The sequence below is a fragment of the Solanum dulcamara genome, chromosome 5 (genome assembly GCF_947179165.1).
Source record: "Solanum dulcamara chromosome 5, daSolDulc1.2, whole genome shotgun sequence".
NCBI lineage: Eukaryota > Viridiplantae > Streptophyta > Magnoliopsida > Solanales > Solanaceae > Solanum > Solanum dulcamara.
The window spans coordinates 77405441-77424826 of NC_077241.1; the positions used below are offsets into that span (position 1 = coordinate 77405441).

General features: G+C 28.3%; 4 protein-coding genes across 4 annotated transcripts; all 4 read right to left on the reverse strand.

The window, feature by feature from the left end:
• Positions 1-3158: 3158 nt before the first annotated feature.
• Positions 3159-6250, reverse strand: LOC129890794 (uncharacterized). Its single transcript, XM_055966273.1, has 8 exons — positions 6080-6250; positions 5601-5693; positions 5314-5508; positions 5141-5197; positions 4759-4914; positions 4577-4630; positions 3622-3759; positions 3159-3536 (listed from the first exon to the last, which is right to left on the reverse strand). Exons 1-8 carry the CDS (start codon positions 6248-6250, stop codon positions 3159-3161), a joined length of 1242 nt encoding a protein of 413 aa, XP_055822248.1.
• A 1081-nt stretch (positions 6251-7331) lies between these two features.
• On the reverse strand, positions 7332-12032 carry LOC129890795 (uncharacterized). The gene is made up of 9 exons (XM_055966274.1): positions 12025-12032; positions 10397-10592; positions 9827-9919; positions 9546-9740; positions 9316-9369; positions 8790-8945; positions 8608-8661; positions 7807-7947; positions 7332-7709 (listed from the first exon to the last, which is right to left on the reverse strand). Exons 1-9 carry the CDS (start codon positions 12030-12032, stop codon positions 7332-7334), a joined length of 1275 nt encoding a protein of 424 aa, XP_055822249.1.
• Positions 12033-12459: 427 nt separating this feature from the next.
• Positions 12460-15026, reverse strand: LOC129890796 (uncharacterized). Its single transcript, XM_055966275.1, has 9 exons — positions 14871-15026; positions 14334-14426; positions 14052-14246; positions 13904-13957; positions 13500-13655; positions 13335-13384; positions 13247-13250; positions 12963-13103; positions 12460-12837 (listed from the first exon to the last, which is right to left on the reverse strand). Exons 1-9 carry the CDS (start codon positions 15024-15026, stop codon positions 12460-12462), a joined length of 1227 nt encoding a protein of 408 aa, XP_055822250.1.
• A 3153-nt stretch (positions 15027-18179) lies between these two features.
• Positions 18180-19146, reverse strand: LOC129890797 (uncharacterized). The gene is made up of 2 exons (XM_055966276.1): positions 18859-19146; positions 18180-18476 (listed from the first exon to the last, which is right to left on the reverse strand). The coding sequence occupies exons 1-2, from the start codon at positions 19099-19101 to the stop codon at positions 18180-18182; spliced, it is 540 nt and encodes a 179-aa protein (XP_055822251.1). The 5' UTR covers positions 19102-19146.
• Between the last annotated feature and the right edge of the window lie 240 nt (positions 19147-19386).

Genomic DNA, 19386 nt, shown 5'->3' on the forward strand with positions numbered 1-19386 from the left:
AAAAAAAAGTAGAAGGTAAAGAGGGTAGAAATATACCTTAGGATGAAAGTTATGATCCTTATCAAATTCAGGTTGTTTGTAGAAATCTACATAATCGTATATATTTCCATATTTAGTCGGTGAACATAAAAAATTCATCAAAGAAGTTACCTGAGTTATAATAAAAATACATCTTTCTATTCAGTTTGTACTTTTAAATACAAAATAATCTTACAAACAATTACCAGATTTATTGATATTTGACTTTGAAAAGGCAAAATAGGTTTCTATCTAAATCATTGAAATACCTTTTGTCCGAAAATTTGCAAAATAAAATGCAAAAAAATTAGAACATTCAAAAACAAATAGAACATTAGGTCCATTTACCCAATTAAAAAAAAACATGTGAAAGGGGAATTTTTTTTCCCTACAAAAGGGTTATTATTATAAAATAAAAATAGTACTGTCTCAAGAGACTTACAAATATATATATAACGAATCAAAAACAAATACCTTAATTGTTTTTATTGATGGTTTGTTCAAAAGTGTTAATTGTTTCTCTAACTCCATATCTTCTAATTTGGATAGCTTTTTATCTCCTCGTACCTCATTATAACTCAAAAACAAATATAACACCAATAAAGCAGTTTGTTGAACAGTTCTTTGATACATCTTGATCTATTTATTTTTGTAGGCACTAATGTAAGGCCTTTTCAAAAAATCTAAAACTTTCAAACTTGATTAATTAGGATTATGAGATCTATGAGAAGTTGAGGACAACGTTATATAATGGTGAAGAAAATATTGCATTGACTATTATAGCAAGATATTCAATTAATGTAATCGTATGAATCATGATTAGTCAAAATCTACAAAGACCTTTATTTAATAAATGTTGACTGTTCAATTTTAAGGAATAGATTTTTTTAAAGTAAATCTTTTGGTGCTTGGGTCCAACTAGTTAGGGTGAATTCATAAATATACAATAAAGTAATTTTATTTGTATTAAAAAATAGTTAAGTTTTTATTTACATACAAAAAAATAGTTCCAAATTAGTGATACATGCAACAAAAAATATATTTAACAAAATGAGTATATATATATATATATATATATATATATATTATATTATGAATCGATATCGTATAAATAGTGTATATTCATATATAGATGATGTATAACTATATATCAGAGATTATATACGTCAATATACATTGTTGATGCAATAAAACATATACGGTAGATTGATTTTTTTTCAATCCCGACTTACTCAAATCTACTCTAAACAATCTCAAAATTTAGATATGAGCGGCTCCCAATGTTTTGATCAGTCTTGATATATTATTTATTCAAAAATTCACGTTTTCGGCATATTAATTTTTAAAGTTGAGCTTTGAACATGAAAGAAGAAGAAAATAAGAAATAAGGAAGAAGAAGATATTAATGATTGAAAGAAGAAGATAAAAAAAGGCCGAAGAAGAAAGAGGGAATTGCACTTTGCTTGCAATTGAAAAGTGGGAAATGACCATTTTTAGTAAAAATTAATAATTAAATTATTTTAAATATTATTTTTTTTGACTGAATTGACATTTTATATAATTTTTCCATTATAAAATTCACTTTAATGAAAGACAAAAGTGAAGCAAATTGGGACCCAATTGTGTTTGTTAATTTCGTTTATGAAAATCTGAGAAAATTATTTGGACTATATAGTTGAAATTTTAACACTTCTGGAGGAAAACTGGTACTCTTTGCTTCAGACAGTTTGAAATTTCAATATTCCAATTTTTAAATTTTGATTGTGAAATAAAATTATATATTTAAAAATTACATAAATTATATATAAATCACAATAATTAATAATTTAAATTATTTAAAAAACATAAAAAATTCTAATAAAAAAATTATTTAAACTCTCAAAGTTTTAGGTCACATAAATCGAAACGGAAAAAATACTTCTATTGATCAAATTGAGTTAAAACTGATACTAAGAAAAATGGAGTTGGGTCAATTTTTCTAAACTAAGAATTGTGTATTCGATTATGACCCAGTATTTAGTCAATTTAATCTAAGTCTTTTTAGTTTTTTTGATTAATAGAAAAATAATACTAGCCTTTACAAGTTCATCTACTGATCTCCATTTTTTGGACATTTCTTTTTACCAAGTTGGATATCCTCACACTCAAAAAAAAATGGAATTTTTAGCATGTAAAACGAAAAATAATAATTGCAAGTTAAGGTCCGCTAAAAAGGCTATTCAATTATAAATTCATCAAAAAACTCAATATTTTAGTCGACATTTGGACATAAATGTCATTATGTTTGTATTTAACAAAACTCAGTCTGATGCACTTTTATCGAGTTCACCACAAAAAAAAAAATTAAAAGATTTTGATGGTAAAATTGCTTGAATACAACATTGTACAATTTCTAATTCTGATAAGTGCGATTACATTCTCCAATTTGTTCGTAGTTTTCTTTCAATAGAAGCCACCATTTTCCATTGACTAGTTCCATATTTTGAAGGAGATAAAACGTAAGGTTCATTTACCCCAAAAAAACAAACGTGAAAGAGGGCTTTTTTCCCCTTTGTAAGGTGATGTTATCAAATAAAAATAATAGTCCCGTAAGACTTACAAATACTATGAACCTAAAAAAAAAAATACCTTAATTGTTTTGATTGCTGGGTTGTTCAAAAAATTTAGTTGTTTCTCTAACTCCGTGTCCTCCAATTTGGACAACTTTTTTGCTCCTTGTACCCCATTGTAACTCAAAAGAAAATATAATACCAAGCAAAATTTGTTGAACATTTCTTTGATACATCCTAAATTCGTTCATCTTTTTGTAGGCTTGAATAATGTAAGGCTGTTTTTCTAAAAATCAAACTAATTAATATAACGTGAATGCTCTAAACAATTAACTTGATATTATGAGGAAGATGTTTATAAAGTTACAGAAGAGACTAAAGTTGATACGATAGAAGATATTGAATTAATGTAGTCTTCTAAAGTATGGTAAACAAAATCTACTAAAAAAATCGGGATTATTAAGCATGTAAAAAAATGCAAGTTTAAGGTTCAGTTGAAGAACTATTCAAATATCTATTTATCAAGAAAGCTTGATATATATTTATGTAGACATTGAACATAAATATCTTTATAGGAGTAATTAACAAGAATTACACTTGTGGACTATTACCAGGTCCACCATAAAGAACATACGTAAAAGAGTTTGAACCTTCCAAAAGTGTTTTGAATAAAACCTTATATGCAAAAATATTTTCAGTAAGCCAGACTATATTATATATTCCTACCGAATCTCCTTCCTCATTTGAAACTGCAATGCTCCTACAATATGCATCAAAAGTAGAGTTTTCAATGGGAAAATAGCTTGAGCCCATTGGAGGTTCAGGTACACCTGGTGGATTATATGCAACTCCTCCCCAATCAACATTTGTAGCAAAACCTTCCAACTCAGTGAAGATAGCATGCGGCCAAAAACCAACTAGTGTATAGTTTTGTCCCTCTAGAACCCACCAGTTTTTATAGACTTGATCCTTATTTTGAAGAAATTGTCAATGTCAGTATTTATGTCATGATAAAAAAAATATTATAACGCAATAAATAAAAGTATAAAAGTACCTTATAAATGTACAATATGATCTCCCATGTTATCACTCCACGTTGTGAAATGTGATCGAATGAAGTATCAAGAGGTATATCATGGTTTACTTGCACAAAGCCTGGGCATAACACATTGAAACAATGGGTTTTACCTGTCTAGAAAACACAAAAGACATATCTTTAGTGGTGGAACTAAGATTTATACTAAAAGGGTTCAAAACACACGAAGAGGTCAAATAGATTTATACTAAAAAAGGGTTCAAAACACAGGAAGAAGTCAAAGAAAACTCTACACCTATTGTATATACATAATGTTGGGTGTTTGTCCCGATGGTATAATTGGGTTTTCCTTTTCCTAAAAGGAAAACACAAAGTCTCTATATATTTGGCTAGTTATTTTTCTTGTAGGAATAGATTTATGACTCTATAAATAGATTTTCATTCCTTTTAACATGATAGCATTCACAATGTAATCCTAAGGGGTTTTGAGAGTTTTGTGGGGGGGAAGAAACTGTGAGACACAAGTGATACGTTATCACTTGTGTGAACCTCTTTTTATTCCGAGTGAATTATGTGAAGTTATTTCTCTCGATATTTTGCACTCTCATCTTTATAGTGGATTGTTCATCTTCTCTTGTGGATGTAGGTCGATTGACCGAACCACATTAAATGTTTGTATTTTTTTTGGTAGATTTTTAGTTTGTCTTCTTAGTCATGGTCATTCGAGTTTTGCTTTGTTAACTTCCGCATGACACCTAATATTTTCGATCCTAACACATAAAAATAATTTTAGTCGTATATAAATAATGTAATTTTCTGTAGAAGAGGATTCCAATTATCCATACTTGGCTCCGCCCTCTGCATATCTGATACTAAAACTCTTGCACATGAAGGAAAATGTATATCTAAATCAATAGACATAGCAGTTTCATGAACGCGATATTAAAATCATCAAAGTACTAAGACAAGTTACCTGGAAATGCACGAAAAATCTAGTTTTATTATCCCCATATAATGTTGGATCCACCTGAAATATGAAACGATGATATTGTAATAAGCGGGTATGGATTTATATCAAACCCCTATAATTGACATCATAGAGACATTTTTCTATGAAACCATTAAATTATGTATGAAAAAATCAGTTAAACTTACTCTCCAACCAGTTTGTAAGATATCCGATCCTTTTTGAATTCTTAGTCGACAAGCACTATGTTGTTTGCCTTCAACGTGAGGATTATACACACTAGCTGCCATTCCACCTCCCGTAAACTTTGCATTTGGATCTTTTGGAGTTTTAGCCATGGCACGCTGAATATAAAAGAAATTTTTTTATTAACTTTTACATATTATATATCCAAAGTATAGACCTTGACAGGACTATTTGATATTTTGAAAGGGGAAAAAAACTCCAAATTGTAAATTAAACTTATTGCATTTGTTATTTCAAATCCAATAAAAACTAAAGAATTAGAAAAACATTCACAAAAACAAAAACAAAAAATGGAAATATGACAATATTTTCATAGTTATGTACCTTATATCCATAAGAAGGCATGTAGCTTGCTTTTTGCTCAGTAATATTGTTATTGCTCTGCATTAGATGTATTGCAATATATCAGTTTTGCCACAACAATTGGAACTAATTAAACTTGTTTATGAAATGTTAAAACATATATATATATATATATTGTTCATAAATAATCTTACGCCTGCAAATTCGTGGTCGAAGTTGGCAGGTTCTGGCGGTGGCATATCTCTTTGTCTTATAAGATCATTCTTTGTGATTCTCTTAATGGGAACAGTTCCTGAAGGACAACCTCCATCTTTTGACCATATTGTCGATAACCTACTAGTTGTTGAGGCATATGAATTTTGCTTTATCATAGGTAAAGTAGGCTTCATCTGTTCATCCAAATATTTAATATTTAATTATATGTCAACAATATCATATATATGTACAAAAAAATCAAAGTAAAAAGAGAGTAGAGATATGCCTTAGGATGAAATTTATGGTCCTTCAACAATGGATGATCAAACGCATGTTGTTTGTAGAAATCAACACAATCGTATACATCTCCATATTTAGTCTGTGAAAAAAAAATCATAAATAAGATACTTAAATTATAGTAGTTATACATCTTGCTATTCAATATATGTACCTTTTAAATACAAAATAATATATATATCAAAAATAATTGTTCGTTGATCATAACATTACAATTATAAAGAAAAAAAATATTGACATTCGAATTTGAGAAGTCCAAATTGGCTTTTATATACGCCATTGTTATGTCTTTTATCTGCAAATTTGAAAGATTTGTTTTTAAAAAAATAAAGAATTCGATAATGTAGAGGGTTCAATTTTCAGATACAATAAAATTTACTAAACAAAAGACATATACATAACTCGTAAGGTTCATTTATCAATATCTCATGAGATTTATAAATACTATATATGAATTAAAAAAAATACCTTAACTGTTTTGATTGCTGGCTTATTCAAAAGTTTCAATTGTTTCTCTAACTCCATGTCTTCCAATTTGGATAACTTTTTTTCTCCTTGGACTCCATTATAACTCAAAAGTAAACATAACACCAATAAATTTTGTCGAATAATTCTTTGATGCATTCTGAGTTCATTCATCTTTTTGCAAGTATGAGGACTTTGCTACTATGAGAAAGGTGTTATATAAGGCCAGGTATAGAAAAAATTTAAAGTAAATTACTATATTAAATATTGAATTAATGTAATCTTCTCAAACACGGTCAACAAAATGTTCAAAAAGTTATCTTTATTTAATAAAAATAAATGTTGATTGCTCCATTTAAATAGAATCTATTCTTAAATAAAATCTGATTATGTAAATTGGACTCAAGCATATTAAGCCCAAGAAGTAAGAAAACAAATTGCCCTTACTTTAAGTGGGCTTGAAATTGTTATCATACTAGAGGGATTTTGATGTGTCCAAATACATTCAATACATGTATCTCGAGATACACGATGTTAAAATTAGGTGTAGTTTATTCTAGATACATTGTATCCAATATGTAATTTATTCTAGATACATTGTATCAAAACGTTAAGCGGCTTTTTTACTTCACAATATATATACTAGAATTAATATATACATGGTATTGTTTTTCTTCATCGTAATTCCATCTAAATTTTGACAGCAAAGTTAATCTTTTTAATTGATATGGACAGTGTAATCTTTTTCCTGTTACTTCTGGGAATAACTGTGAACTCGAGCCTTATAATAATTTTCATTATTTTTTGTATGTATATACAATTTCCATTGTTTGATCAATTTTAACCCACCTATCTTTTTCGTTTTCAAACGAGCTTTAATTCACTCCCAGCCACTTTGTTTAGATCAAAAAAAAATGAAAATGATTTTTTTCTCCTCTTCCCTTTGTTTTTTTTTTTTTTTGGTTAAAATGTTATCACTCAATGAATGAAAATATAAAAAAAAATATTCATGAAAAGATAACCAATAGAAAAATGAATCTATCCTTTAAAAGTTCTTCTGCCTATATCCATTTCTTGAACAAATTTTTTGACCAAATTGAATATCCTCAAACTACTCTAAAAATAATCGGCATGTAAAAAAATGCAAGTTAAGGTTCAGTAGTAGAAGAACTATTCAAATATATATTCATCAAGAAAGCTTGATATTTCTGTAGACATTGAACATAAATATCTTTATAGGAGTAATTAACAAGAATTACACTCGTGCATTATTACCGGGTCCACCATAAAGAACATAAGTAAAATTATTTAAACCTTCGAAAAGTTGTTTGAATAGAACCTTGTATGCAAAATAATTATCAGTACGCCAGACTATATTATGTATCCCAACTGAATCTCCTTTCTCATTTGAAACTGCAATGCTCCTACAATATGCATCAAAAGTAGAGTTTTCAATAGGAAAATAACTTGAGCCCATTGGAGGTTCAGGTACGCCTGGTGGATTATATACAACTCCTCCCCACTCAACATTTGTAGCAAAATCTGCCAACTCTGTGAAGATAATATGTGGCCAAAAACCAATTTTTTCATAGTTTTGCCCCATTAAAAGCCACCAGTTTCCATCGGCTTGATCCTTATTTTGAAGAAAATATCAATGTCAGTATTTATGTATCTCTCAATTTCTAATATATATATATAAAATAATGCAATAAATAAAAGTATAAAAGTACCCTATAAATGTACATTATCATCTCCCATGTCGTCCCTCCACGTTGTGAAAGATTGTCCTCAAATGACATATCAAGAGGTGTATCGGTGCTTACATGTACAAAGCCTGGGCATAATGTATTGAAACAATGGAATTTACCTGTCTAGAAAAATAAAAGAAATATTCATTGGCAGAACCAAGATTTATACTATAAGGGTTCATAACATGAATGAAGAAATAAAGACACGAAAAAGTTAAAGAAAATTCAACATCTATTATATATATATATAAAGGTTATTTGGGCTTTGTTTATGTAATGATTATAAAAATTGTAGGTTCCATCCATTTGTATTGCTGATATAGATTTTTTAAATGTTTTTAATACTTTTTCAGGCAATATCTTTTTATTTATAAGACAACTTGTACATCATGTATCTACTAATGCTAGAGTTTTATATATATATAAATTATTGTACATATTAATATTTTGTAAACTTACAAAACGCAGGCAATGAGACAACCAAAAAAAGAAAAAGTATGTTATAAATAGGAGATAAGGATGAACTTAAGAAACTTGAGGTAAATGTGTGACTACAATTAGGGTCCACAAAAATAGCCTAAGCAAGCATGTTGACGGCCACCTATGTACTTTTATATATATATATAAATTTAGTCATATATAAATAATGTAATTTTCTAAAGAAAGGGATTCAAATTGTCTCTACCTAGCTCCGCCTTTGCATATTTGATTCTTATACTCTTGTACATTATGAAGGAAAATATATCGCATAGTAGTTTCATGACAAGTAATAAAACAAGTTACCTGGAAATGTACAAAAAGTCTAGTTTTATTATCTCCATATAATGTTGGATCCACCTGAAATATGAAACAACGATATTATAATAAGCGAGTATGGATTTATATTAAACTCTATAATTGACATCTTAAATACATTCTTTCTATGAAACAATTAAACAATATATGGAAAGATTAGTTAAACTTACTCTCCAACCAACTTGTAAGATATCCGATCCTTTTTGAATTTTTAGTCGACAAGCACTATGTTGTTTGCCTTTAACGTGAGGATTGAACAAACTTGTTGCCATTCCAGCTCCAGAAAATTTTGTATTTGAATCTTTTGGAGTTCGAACTATTGCACGCTGAATATAAAAAGAAATTTTTAATTAAATTTTACATTATGACTAACCTAAAAGGCAAATGCATAGACCTTGACAGCACAATTTGATATTTTGAAACGAAAAAAAAACTCCAAATTGTAAATTAAATTTATTGCATTTGTTATTTCAAATCTAACTAAAATAAAAGGATAAGGAATACATTCATAAAAGAAAAAAAATGATAATATGACAATATTTTCATAGTTAATTACCTTATATCCTTAAAAAAAGTCCAAATTGTAAATTAAATTTATTGCATTTGTTATTTCAAATCCAATTAAAATAAAATAATTCGAAACACATTCACAAAACGAAAAAAATGGAAATATGACAATATTTCATAGTTATGTACCTTATATCCATAAGAAGGCATGTACCTTGCTTTTTGCTCACTAGTGTTATTGCTCTGCATTTGATGTATTGCAATATATGAGTTTTGATAATTAAAACTAATTAAACTTTTTCATGAAATCTTATATATATATATATATATATATATGTATGTATGTATAACAATGAATTAGCACATTTATGTACAAATTATTCAAAGAAACGCATTAAATAGTTCATAAATAATTTTACGCCTACAAATTCGTTGTCGAAATTGGCAGGTTCTGGTGGTGGCATATCTCTTTGTCTTATAAGATCATCCTTTGTAGTTCTCTTTATGGGAACAGTTCCAGAAGGGCAACCTCCATCTTTTGACCAAAGTGTCGATAACCTACTATTTGTTGAGGCATATGAATTTGGCTTTATCATAGATAAAGTAGGCTTCATCTGTTCATCCAAATATTTAATTTTATGTCAATATTATCATATATGTGTACAAAAAAAATCAAAGTAAAAAGAGAGTAGAGATATGCCTTAGGATGAAAATTATGATCCTTCAACAACGGATGATCAAATGCATGTTGTTTGTAGAAATCAATACAGTCGTATATATCTCCATATTTAGTCTGTAAACAAAAAAAAATCATAAATAAGATACCTAAATCATAGTAGCTATACATCTTGCTATTCAATAGGTACCTTTTAAATATACAAAACAATATAACAAAAATAATTGTTCGTATATCATAACATTATAAATATAAAAAAATAATTATTGGCATTCGAGTTTGAAAAGTCCAAATTGGTTTTTATATATGCCATTGTTATGCCTTTTGTCTGCAAATTTGCAATATTTTTTTTTAAAAAAAAAAAAAATCTATAATGTAGAGGGTTCAATTTTCAAATACAATAAAATTTACTAAAGACATAAACCTAAGGATAATTTACACAAAAAATCCTCCCACCCCCACCCCCATCCAACCCAACCTCCAACCCGGAGGATAAAGGTGATATTATCAAATAAAAATAATAAATATCTCAAATAAAAATAATAAATATCTCGTGAGATTTACAAATACTATATATGAACAAAAAATAAGTACCTTAACTGTTTTGATTGCTGACTTGTTCAAAATTTTTAATTGTTTCTCTAATTCCATGTCTTGCAGTTTGGATAACTTTTTTTCCCCTTGTACTCCATTATAACTCAAAAGTAAACATAACATAAAAAAAAATTGTCGAACAATTTTTTGATACATCCTGAGTTTATTCATCTTTTTTGCAAGTATGAGGACTTTGCTACTATGAGAAAGGCGTTATATAAGGGCAAGCATAGAAAAGATTTAAAGTAAATTACTATATAAATATTGAATTCAAGTAATTTTAAGGCCTGGTATAGAAAAAATTAAAATAAATTATTATATAAAATATTGAATTAATGTAATTTTAAGACAGAGAGAGAAAAGATTTAAAGTAAATTACTATATAAAATATTGAATTAATGTAATTTTTGTCAGGTATAGAAAAGATTTAAATTAAATTACTATATAAAATATTCAATTAATGTAATTTTTAAGGCCTGGTATAGAAAATATTTAAAGTAATTTATTATATAAAATATTGAATTAACATAAATTTTAAGGCCAGGTATAGAAAAGATTTAAAGTAATTAACTATATAAAATATTGAATTGATTTTATTTCTCATGGCCAACAAAATGCTCAAAAAGTTATCTTTACATAATAATAAAAAAATGTTGATTGCTCCTTTTTAAGTAGAAAGGTGTTATATAAGGGCAAGTATAGAAAAGATTTAAAGTAAATTACTATATAAAATATTGAATTCAAGTAATTTCAAGGCCTAGTATAAAAAATATTAAAATAAATTATTATATAAAATATTGAATCAATGTAATTTTAAGACAAATATAGAAAAAATTTAAAATAAATTACTATATAAAATATTGAATTAAAGTAATTTTAAGATCAGGTATAGAAAAGATTTAAAGTAAATTACTATATAAACTATTGAAATAATGTAATTTTAAGGCCTGGTATAGAAAATATTTAAAATAAATTATTATATAAAATATTAAATTAATATAATTGTAAGGCTATGTATAGAAAAGATTTTAAGTAATTAACTATATAAAATATTGAATTGATGAAATTTTCTCAAGCATGGTCAACAAAATGCTCAAAAAGTTATCTTTACATAATTAAAAAGAAATGTTGATTGCTCCTTTTTAAGTAGAAATCTTAAATAACAATCTAATTATATAAATTGGATTCAAGTATATTAAGCCCAAGAAGTAAGAAGACAAATGACCCTTACTTTAAGAGGAATTGAGATTGTTATTGTAGTATAATGTCAATTATTTAGATACATTTTAGTTTGTGATATTATGAATTTTATTATATTTTGATGCATCTAGAAATGTTTTGATACATATATCTCGTGATACATGGTGTCAAAATTAGGTGTAATTTATTCTAGCTACACTGTATCCAAGTGGATTCGTACGTATCTGAGATACATAACAAATCTCGTTTGCCTCCCTCCCATCTCGTTCGCCACTCTTCTACGTATATGGTATTCCATATACATGTGAAATCACACAAGATACATACAAATACATTTGAATCACACAAAATACATACAAATACATGCATCAAGTGTGTATCTAGTTAATTCACATGTAATTGGATACATGACCATCCCGCTCTCTTACCTCCCCATCTCGCTCGCTTCTCTCCCTATTTATTGTATCTGGTAAAAAAAATACATATCTCTAGGTGTATCTTCCTCAATACATGATAGAAATTTCTTAATTATTGGTACCATACGTAATTATTTGAAAGTATAAATACAATTAATATATATGTTATGGACAAATAAAGTAATTTTTCTAAGTAATAAGCATATTATAAGGAACACTTTTATAAAGGTGCATAATCTTTAAAAGTCTTTATTTAATAGTCATTTTTGAATGTAACAAAATTTACAAAGGGTTTTCAATCGACGATGAATGTGAATTTTCAATTCAAAATGTAAAGCAAATTTTTTACTTTACATTATATATCAATATAATGGATCTTTATCAAGAAAGCTGAATATTTCTGTAGACATTGAACATAAACATCTTTATAGGAGTAATTAACAAGAATTACACTTGTGGACTATTACCAGGTCCACCATAAAGAACATACGTAAAATTATTTGAACCTTCCAAAAGTTGTTTGAATAAAACTTTATATGCAAAAACATTATCAGTACGCCAGACTATATTATGTATTCCAACGGAATCTCCTTCCTCATTTGAAACTGCAATGCTCCTACAATATGCATCAAAAGTAGAGTTTTCAATGGGAAAATAGCTTGAGCCCATTGGAGGTTCAGGTACACCTGGTGGATTATATGCAACTCCTCCCCAATCAACATTTGTGGCAAAATCTGTCAACTCATTGAAGATAATACGTGGCCAAAAACCAATTTGTTCATAGTTTGGTCCCAATAGAACCCACCAGTTTCCATCAGCTTGATCCTTATTTTGAAGAAATTATCAATGTCAGTATTTATGTATCTCTCAATTTCTAATCAATATATACTTGATGTATATATAGTCATGATAAAAAAAAAAATACGCGATAAATAAAAGTATAAAAGTACCCTATAAATGTACATTGCGATCTCCCATTTCGTCACTCCACGTTGTGAAATATGGTCCTCGAATGACATATCAAGAGGTATAGCGGTGTTTATATACACAAAGCCTGGGCATAATGTATTGAAACAATGGAATTTACCTGTCTAGAAAACATAAAAGCATATTTTCAGTAGCGGAACCAAGATTTATACTATAAAGATTCAAAACATGAATGAAGAAATAAAGACATGAAAAAGTCAAAGAAAACTCAACAAATATTGTAGAGAGAGATTCATATTGTCCCTACCTGGCTCCGCCTTTACATATCTGAACCAACAGACATAGTGATTTCATGAATGCTATATTGAAATCAACAAAGTACTAAGACAAGTTACCTGAGTACAAAAAGTCTAGTTTTATTATCTCCATATAATGTTGGATCCACCTGAAATACGAAACAACAATATTATAATGAGTAAGTATGGATATATATTAAACTCTATAATTGACATCTTAAAGAAATAAATTAAATTATGTTTGGAAAGATTAGTTAAACTTACTCTCCAGCCAACTTGTAAGATATCAGATTCTTTTTGAATTTTTAGACGACAAGCACTATGTTGTTTGCCTTCAACGTGAGGATTGAACAAATTAGTTGCCATTCCACCTCCTGAAAACTTTGTATTTGGATCTTTTGGAGTTCGAGCTATTGCACGCTAAATATAAAAAGAATTTTTCTTATTAACTTTTAGATATTATATATCCAAAGTATGGCTAGCCCTAAAAGGCAAATGCATAGACCTTGACAACACAATTTGATCTTTTGAAAGGACAAAAGAACTCCAAATTGTAAATTAAACTTATTGCATTTTGTTATTTCAAATCCAATAAAAATAAAAGGATTAGAAAAAATATTCACAAAACGGAAAAATGGGAATATGACAATATTTTCATAGTTATGTACCTTATATCCATAAGAAGGCAAGTAGCTTGCTTTTTGCTCACTATTGTTATTGCTCTGCATCAGATATATTGTAATATGCAAGTTTTTCCACAATAATTGAAACTAAAACTTGTTTATGAAATGTTAAATTGTATATAAATTATCTTACGCCTGCAAATCCGTCGTCGAAGTTGGCAGGTTCTAGTGGTGGCATATCCCTTTGTCTTATAAGATCTTCCTTTGTAATTCTCTTAATGGGAACAGTTCCAGAAGGACAACCTCCATCTTTTGACCATATTGTCAATAAGCTACTAGTTGTTGAAGCATATGAATTTGGCTTTATCATAGATAAAGTAGGTTTCATCTGTTTATCCAAATATTTAATTGTATGTCAATAATATCATATATGTGTACAAAAAAAAATCAAAGTAAAAAGAGAGTAGAGATATGCCTTAGGATGAAAATTATGATCCTTCAACAACGGATGATCAAATGCATGTTGTTTGTAGAAACCAATACAATCGTATGTATCTCCATATTTAGTCTGTGAACAAAAAAAGTCATAAATAAGATACCTAAATTACAGTAGTTATATATCTTGCTATTCAATATGTACGTTTTAAATACAAAAATAATTGTTCGTAGATCATAACATTACATTTTTAAAAATAAAAAATTGTCATTCGAATTTGAAAAGCCCAAATTGGTTTTTATATACGCCATTCTTATGCCTTTTGTCTGCAAATTTGCAAGATAAAATACATATAAAAAAGAAACGGTAAAGAATACTATAATGTAGAGGATTCAATTTTCAAATACAACAAAATTTACAAAAGAAAAAGACATAAACGTAAAGTTCATTTATCCCCAAAAAATCCATGTGAAAGAGGAATCCCTCACCCCTCCAGTAAAGGTGATATGATCAAATAAAAAATAAAAAATATCTCGTGAGACTTACAAATATTATATATGAATAGAAAACAAATACCTTAACTGTTTTAATTGCTGGCTTGTTCAAAAGTTTCAGTTGTTTCTCTAACTCCATGTTTTCCAATTTGGATAACTTTTTTTCTCCTTGTACTCCATTATAATTCAAAAGTAAACATAACACCAACAAAATTTGTTGAACAATTCTTGAATACATCGTGAGTTCATTCATCTTTTTGTAATTATGAGGACTTTGCTACTATGAGAAAGGTGTTATATAAGGATAGGTATAGAAAAGATTTAAAGTAATTACTATATAAAATTAATATAATCTTGTGAAGCATGGTCAATAAAATGTTTTAAAAATTATCTTTATTTAATAAAAAAATAAATGCTGATTGCACCTTTTTAAGTAGTTTCTTAAATAACAATCTGATTACGTGATTCGGATTCATGTATATTAAGCCCAAAGTGAGAAGGCAAATGGCCCTTACTTTAAGTGGGCTTGAGTATAATATGGGCCGTTAGTCAAGTGCGGGTCGAAAAACTACACAAATTGAACTCATTAGCTAAAGTATTTATCCAAATTGGACCCAACCAAAACTATTTAACCAAATTGGACCCACGGCCCAAACTTTTTACCTGCTTTTTCCCTTGTTCTATTCACTGAACCACTGCTTCTTCATCCTTGATACCATCGGAGTATATATATATACTCTGATGGTATCGATATACTTTGATGATATCAAGCAGTAATACAGGGTATACTCTGATGGTATCAAGCAGTAAACGCAAATTAGAGGTTAAAAATATGGGGGGTATAAAAGTAAGGGATAGGCGTAAATAGTTTCCCTTCTTGTGATACAAGTATTCTTTTTCCGTCGATTATTTGGAAAGTAATGAGCAAATACTCACTTTTAAACCGTTAATAGTAAAGGATAAATATCTTAATACACAATAAAGTAGTTTTATCTATATCAAATATAGCCAAGTTTTCATTTACATAAGGAAATGGCATAAAATTAACAATCTATGTGCAAGCAACAACAATTATTTTCAACAAAATGGTCATTTGTAAATATAATGTATCGATATTGTATAAATATTCTATACTCATGTATTTATGATGTATAACCATATATCATATATTTATATACATTGATATACATTATTGATACAATAAAGTATACATTACAAATCGATTTTTTTTCAATCCCAACCAACTCAAATCTTCTCTAAACAATTCCAAAATTTAGATATGAGCTTCTCTCAATATTTTGATCTTTTGATATATTATCCATTCAAAATGATTTATGTTTGCAGCACTTTAATTTTAAAATTTGAGCATTAAATATGAAAGAAGAAACACAGAAGAAGAAGAAGAAGGAAGAGTAGAAAAGGTCAATAATGGCCGGAAGATCAAAGAAGACGAAGAAGAAAGCACGAATTATACTTGCTTGCAATTGAAAAGTGTTAAATGACCATTTTTGGTAAAAATTGATGATTGGGCTATTTTGAGAAATAAGTTATGTTCGAAGGATCATTTTGCTTAATTATCTCAATAAAATATTATAAACTTTACCTAAATTTCACAGTGAAAAAGCCCAATTACAATGTATCCCTCATTTTTCTTAAATTACGCGATTTCTCTTTTTTTTCAAATTTCTGATATATTATTCACCTTCCTGATACATCAGTTTTTGGGTGTAAAATAATTAATGTTTGTGAGTTATTTATGAATAGTAACGTAATTTAAGTTATTATTGATTGTTTCAATCAATTAGAGTGCTAAATAAGGTAAAGAATCATTTTAAGAACAAAACAGTTATGAAGATCAAGGAAAATTCTAAAAACAGAGCATCAGTGCGGAAAAAAAATTCAATCCAAATTTCAATTTTCATCAAGCGATTCAAGATAAATATCGCGATACTACTGATTACATGTTCTTTACAAGATTAATCATTCAAAATTTCCCAAACCATCTGAAAATAAGAGGGGCAGAAAAAAATACATTTTTTCTAAAAATAATCTGCGAGTCGTGCAAGGATCACAGATGGTATAATTTAAAATGCCTAACAATGTCAATGCTCTATGAGAAGTTATGGTATCAATATCATCAGACCATTTTTGTGATTGTAGGTAATGTCTTCAGAAGTGACGGGGAAGGTCGTCGCACAGTGTGATTGAGCAAAATCATGAATGTTAAAATAGTCAATGCTTCAGCCTGATGAGCAGTTCCTAGAGAAACTAGGACAGCTTTTTACAGTTTTAGAGGTTGTATTTGATACATATTTCAATTAATCAGAATAGTATTTGAATATCAATAATTAATACATGGATGGTTGATAATTATTTTCATTGTAAGTTACTTGGTAGTGATATAAATTCAAGTTCGACAAATGAGGATAGCTGCTACATAATCATTCGACATATTCGACATATAAAGGGTTGATACATTGAAGATTGTTTTATTTTTTTCAACTGAATTGTGGCTGATACATAACATGTATTGATATAGGTTGTATATGTATCAGAATCATTAAATATAGATACATGAAATGCTGATACATAGACAATATGTATCAGAATAATTAATTATTGATACATGATAATCTGATATATAATCAAGATGTATCAGAAGAACGAAATCTTGATACATGAGATTCTGATACATAAACAATATGTATCAGAATAATTAAAGCTTGATTTACGAGATTCTGATACATAAACATGATGTATTAGAATCATTACATTTTGATACATGAGAATTTAATACATAAACAAGATGTATCAGACGCACTAAAGGTTGATACGTGAGGTGTTGATACATAGACAAGATGTATCAGAAACATTAAATATTGATACATGATAATCTGATATATAATCAAGATGAATCAGACTCATTAAAGCTGATAAATGAGATTCTGATACATAAACAAGATGTATCAAAATCACTAAATCTTGATACATATACAATATCAGAAGAATTCAAGTTTGATAAATTATATTCTGATACATATACAATATCAGAAGAATTCAAGTTTGATAAATTAGAATCTGATACATTAACAGTATGTATCAGAAGAAGTCAAGTTTTATACATTAGAATATGATACATTAACAGTATGTATTAGAAGCAGTCAAGTTTTATGAGAAGCAGTCAAGTTTTATGAGAAGCAGTCAAGTTTTATACATTAGAATATGATACATTAATAGTATGTACCAGAATCAAGAAGCAGTCAAATTTGATACATGATAATATGATATATAAACTTTCATTTTATATTAGAGTTTCATACATGAGAAAAACTTAAAATCTGGTAATTGTACATTCTTCTAATATAAAATTCAAAAAAAAACTACTCGACGTCTATCGGTTCTCCTTGACTAGGAGATATGAAATCTCTCTTAGGTTTTTTAGGATCATCGTTATCGCTAACATAACCATCCTTGGCCTTCCGACAACCATAATTCCACAATAGTGTGGCATATCTTGAACGAAAGAATTCGGCATGTAGTCCATTATTTGGAATAGAAATTCCATCCTAAATAACTTTATACCTTCTTCACCTATTGATGATTCAAAATCATCAAGAAAATTAGCCCTATATGCCGTGCCGAATCTCAATGGGTGGGACGAGATCTTCTTGATGACGTATTTCATTTCCTGCATTGACATAAAAAATGGTTAAATACAACTTCAACTTTATAAATAAATACGATGTATCATATGCATTAAAATATTTGATACATGAGATTCTGATACATACAGAAAATGTATCAGAAGTAGTAAGGCTTTATAAATTATAATCTGATACATAAATGTAGATGTATCAGAATCATTAAAACTTGATACAATAGAAACTGACACTTAAACACGATGTATCAGAAGTAGTAAATCTTCAAAAAAAATGGCATTTAAAAAAAACCACTATGTATCAGAAGAGTTAGCGCTTGATACATGATAAGCTGATACATAAACGATATGTATCAGAATCAAAAAACCTTCATAAAAACTTCATTAAAAAAAACCTTAATTGAACCCATACCTTTGGGAGATTAGGGCGTGTTGTAACCCCTTCAATCTTGTTGTCTAGTTCTTTGGGTGCATGTTTAACTGGAGCTTTCGACTTCAATTTCTCACGTAGCTTATCCATCACTGCTGGATCGTTATGATGTTTGGATCTAACCTCGTCGTAACCTTCCCAAGATGAATCAGAACCAGGTGAAACAAGAATTCCTTGATTTTTATTCGACTGTTTGAGACCATGAACGGATTCCATATGTATCATTGAAGATATGAGTTACAAAAACAGAAAGATTTACAGAAGAAAGCAAATGATATCAATTTTAGAAGATTTTTCAAAGATTTACAGAAGAAATCAAACGATACAAATTTTAGGAGAAATCAGATTGAATGAGGATGAAGTGAGATTCCATATAAGGAAAAATTAAAATATACCTTAGTTAGAACCTTGAAATTGAGTAACAGATGTACTCATAAATTTAAAATCTCAAAAACTAATGAAGAAGCGAATTAGGGCGAGGATTTAGGGAGGAAGAGTGATGTATCAGTG

Coding starts and splice junctions, on each gene's coding strand:
- LOC129890794 (XM_055966273.1), bottom strand. CDS start 6,250: ATGAATGAACTCAGAATGCATCAAAGAATTATTCGACAAAATTTATTG. Junction 5,694..6,079: donor CAGCAATCAAAACAGTTAAG/GTATTTTTTTTA, acceptor TTTTTTTCACAG/ACTAAATATGGAGATGTATA. Junction 4,915..5,140: donor TGCCTTCTTATGGATATAAG/GTACATAACTAT, acceptor TTTTATATTCAG/CGTGCCATGGCTAAAACTCC.
- LOC129890795 (XM_055966274.1), bottom strand. Junction 9,920..10,396: donor CAGCAATCAAAACAGTTAAG/GTACTTATTTTT, acceptor TTTTGTTTACAG/ACTAAATATGGAGATATATA. Junction 7,710..7,806: donor TGATAATGTACATTTATAGG/GTACTTTTATAC, acceptor CTTCAAAATAAG/GATCAAGCCGATGGAAACTG.
- LOC129890796 (XM_055966275.1), bottom strand. CDS start 15,026: ATGTATTCAAGAATTGTTCAACAAATTTTGTTGGTGTTATGTTTACTT. Junction 14,247..14,333: donor ATCATAATTTTCATCCTAAG/GCATATCTCTAC, acceptor TTGGATAAACAG/ATGAAACCTACTTTATCTAT. Junction 13,958..14,051: donor TCGACGACGGATTTGCAGGC/GTAAGATAATTT, acceptor TATCTGATGCAG/AGCAATAACAATAGTGAGCA.
- LOC129890797 (XM_055966276.1), bottom strand. CDS start 19,101: ATGATACATATGGAATCCGTTCATGGTCTCAAACAGTCGAATAAAAAT. Junction 18,477..18,858: donor CACGCCCTAATCTCCCAAAG/GTATGGGTTCAA, acceptor ATGTCAATGCAG/GAAATGAAATACGTCATCAA.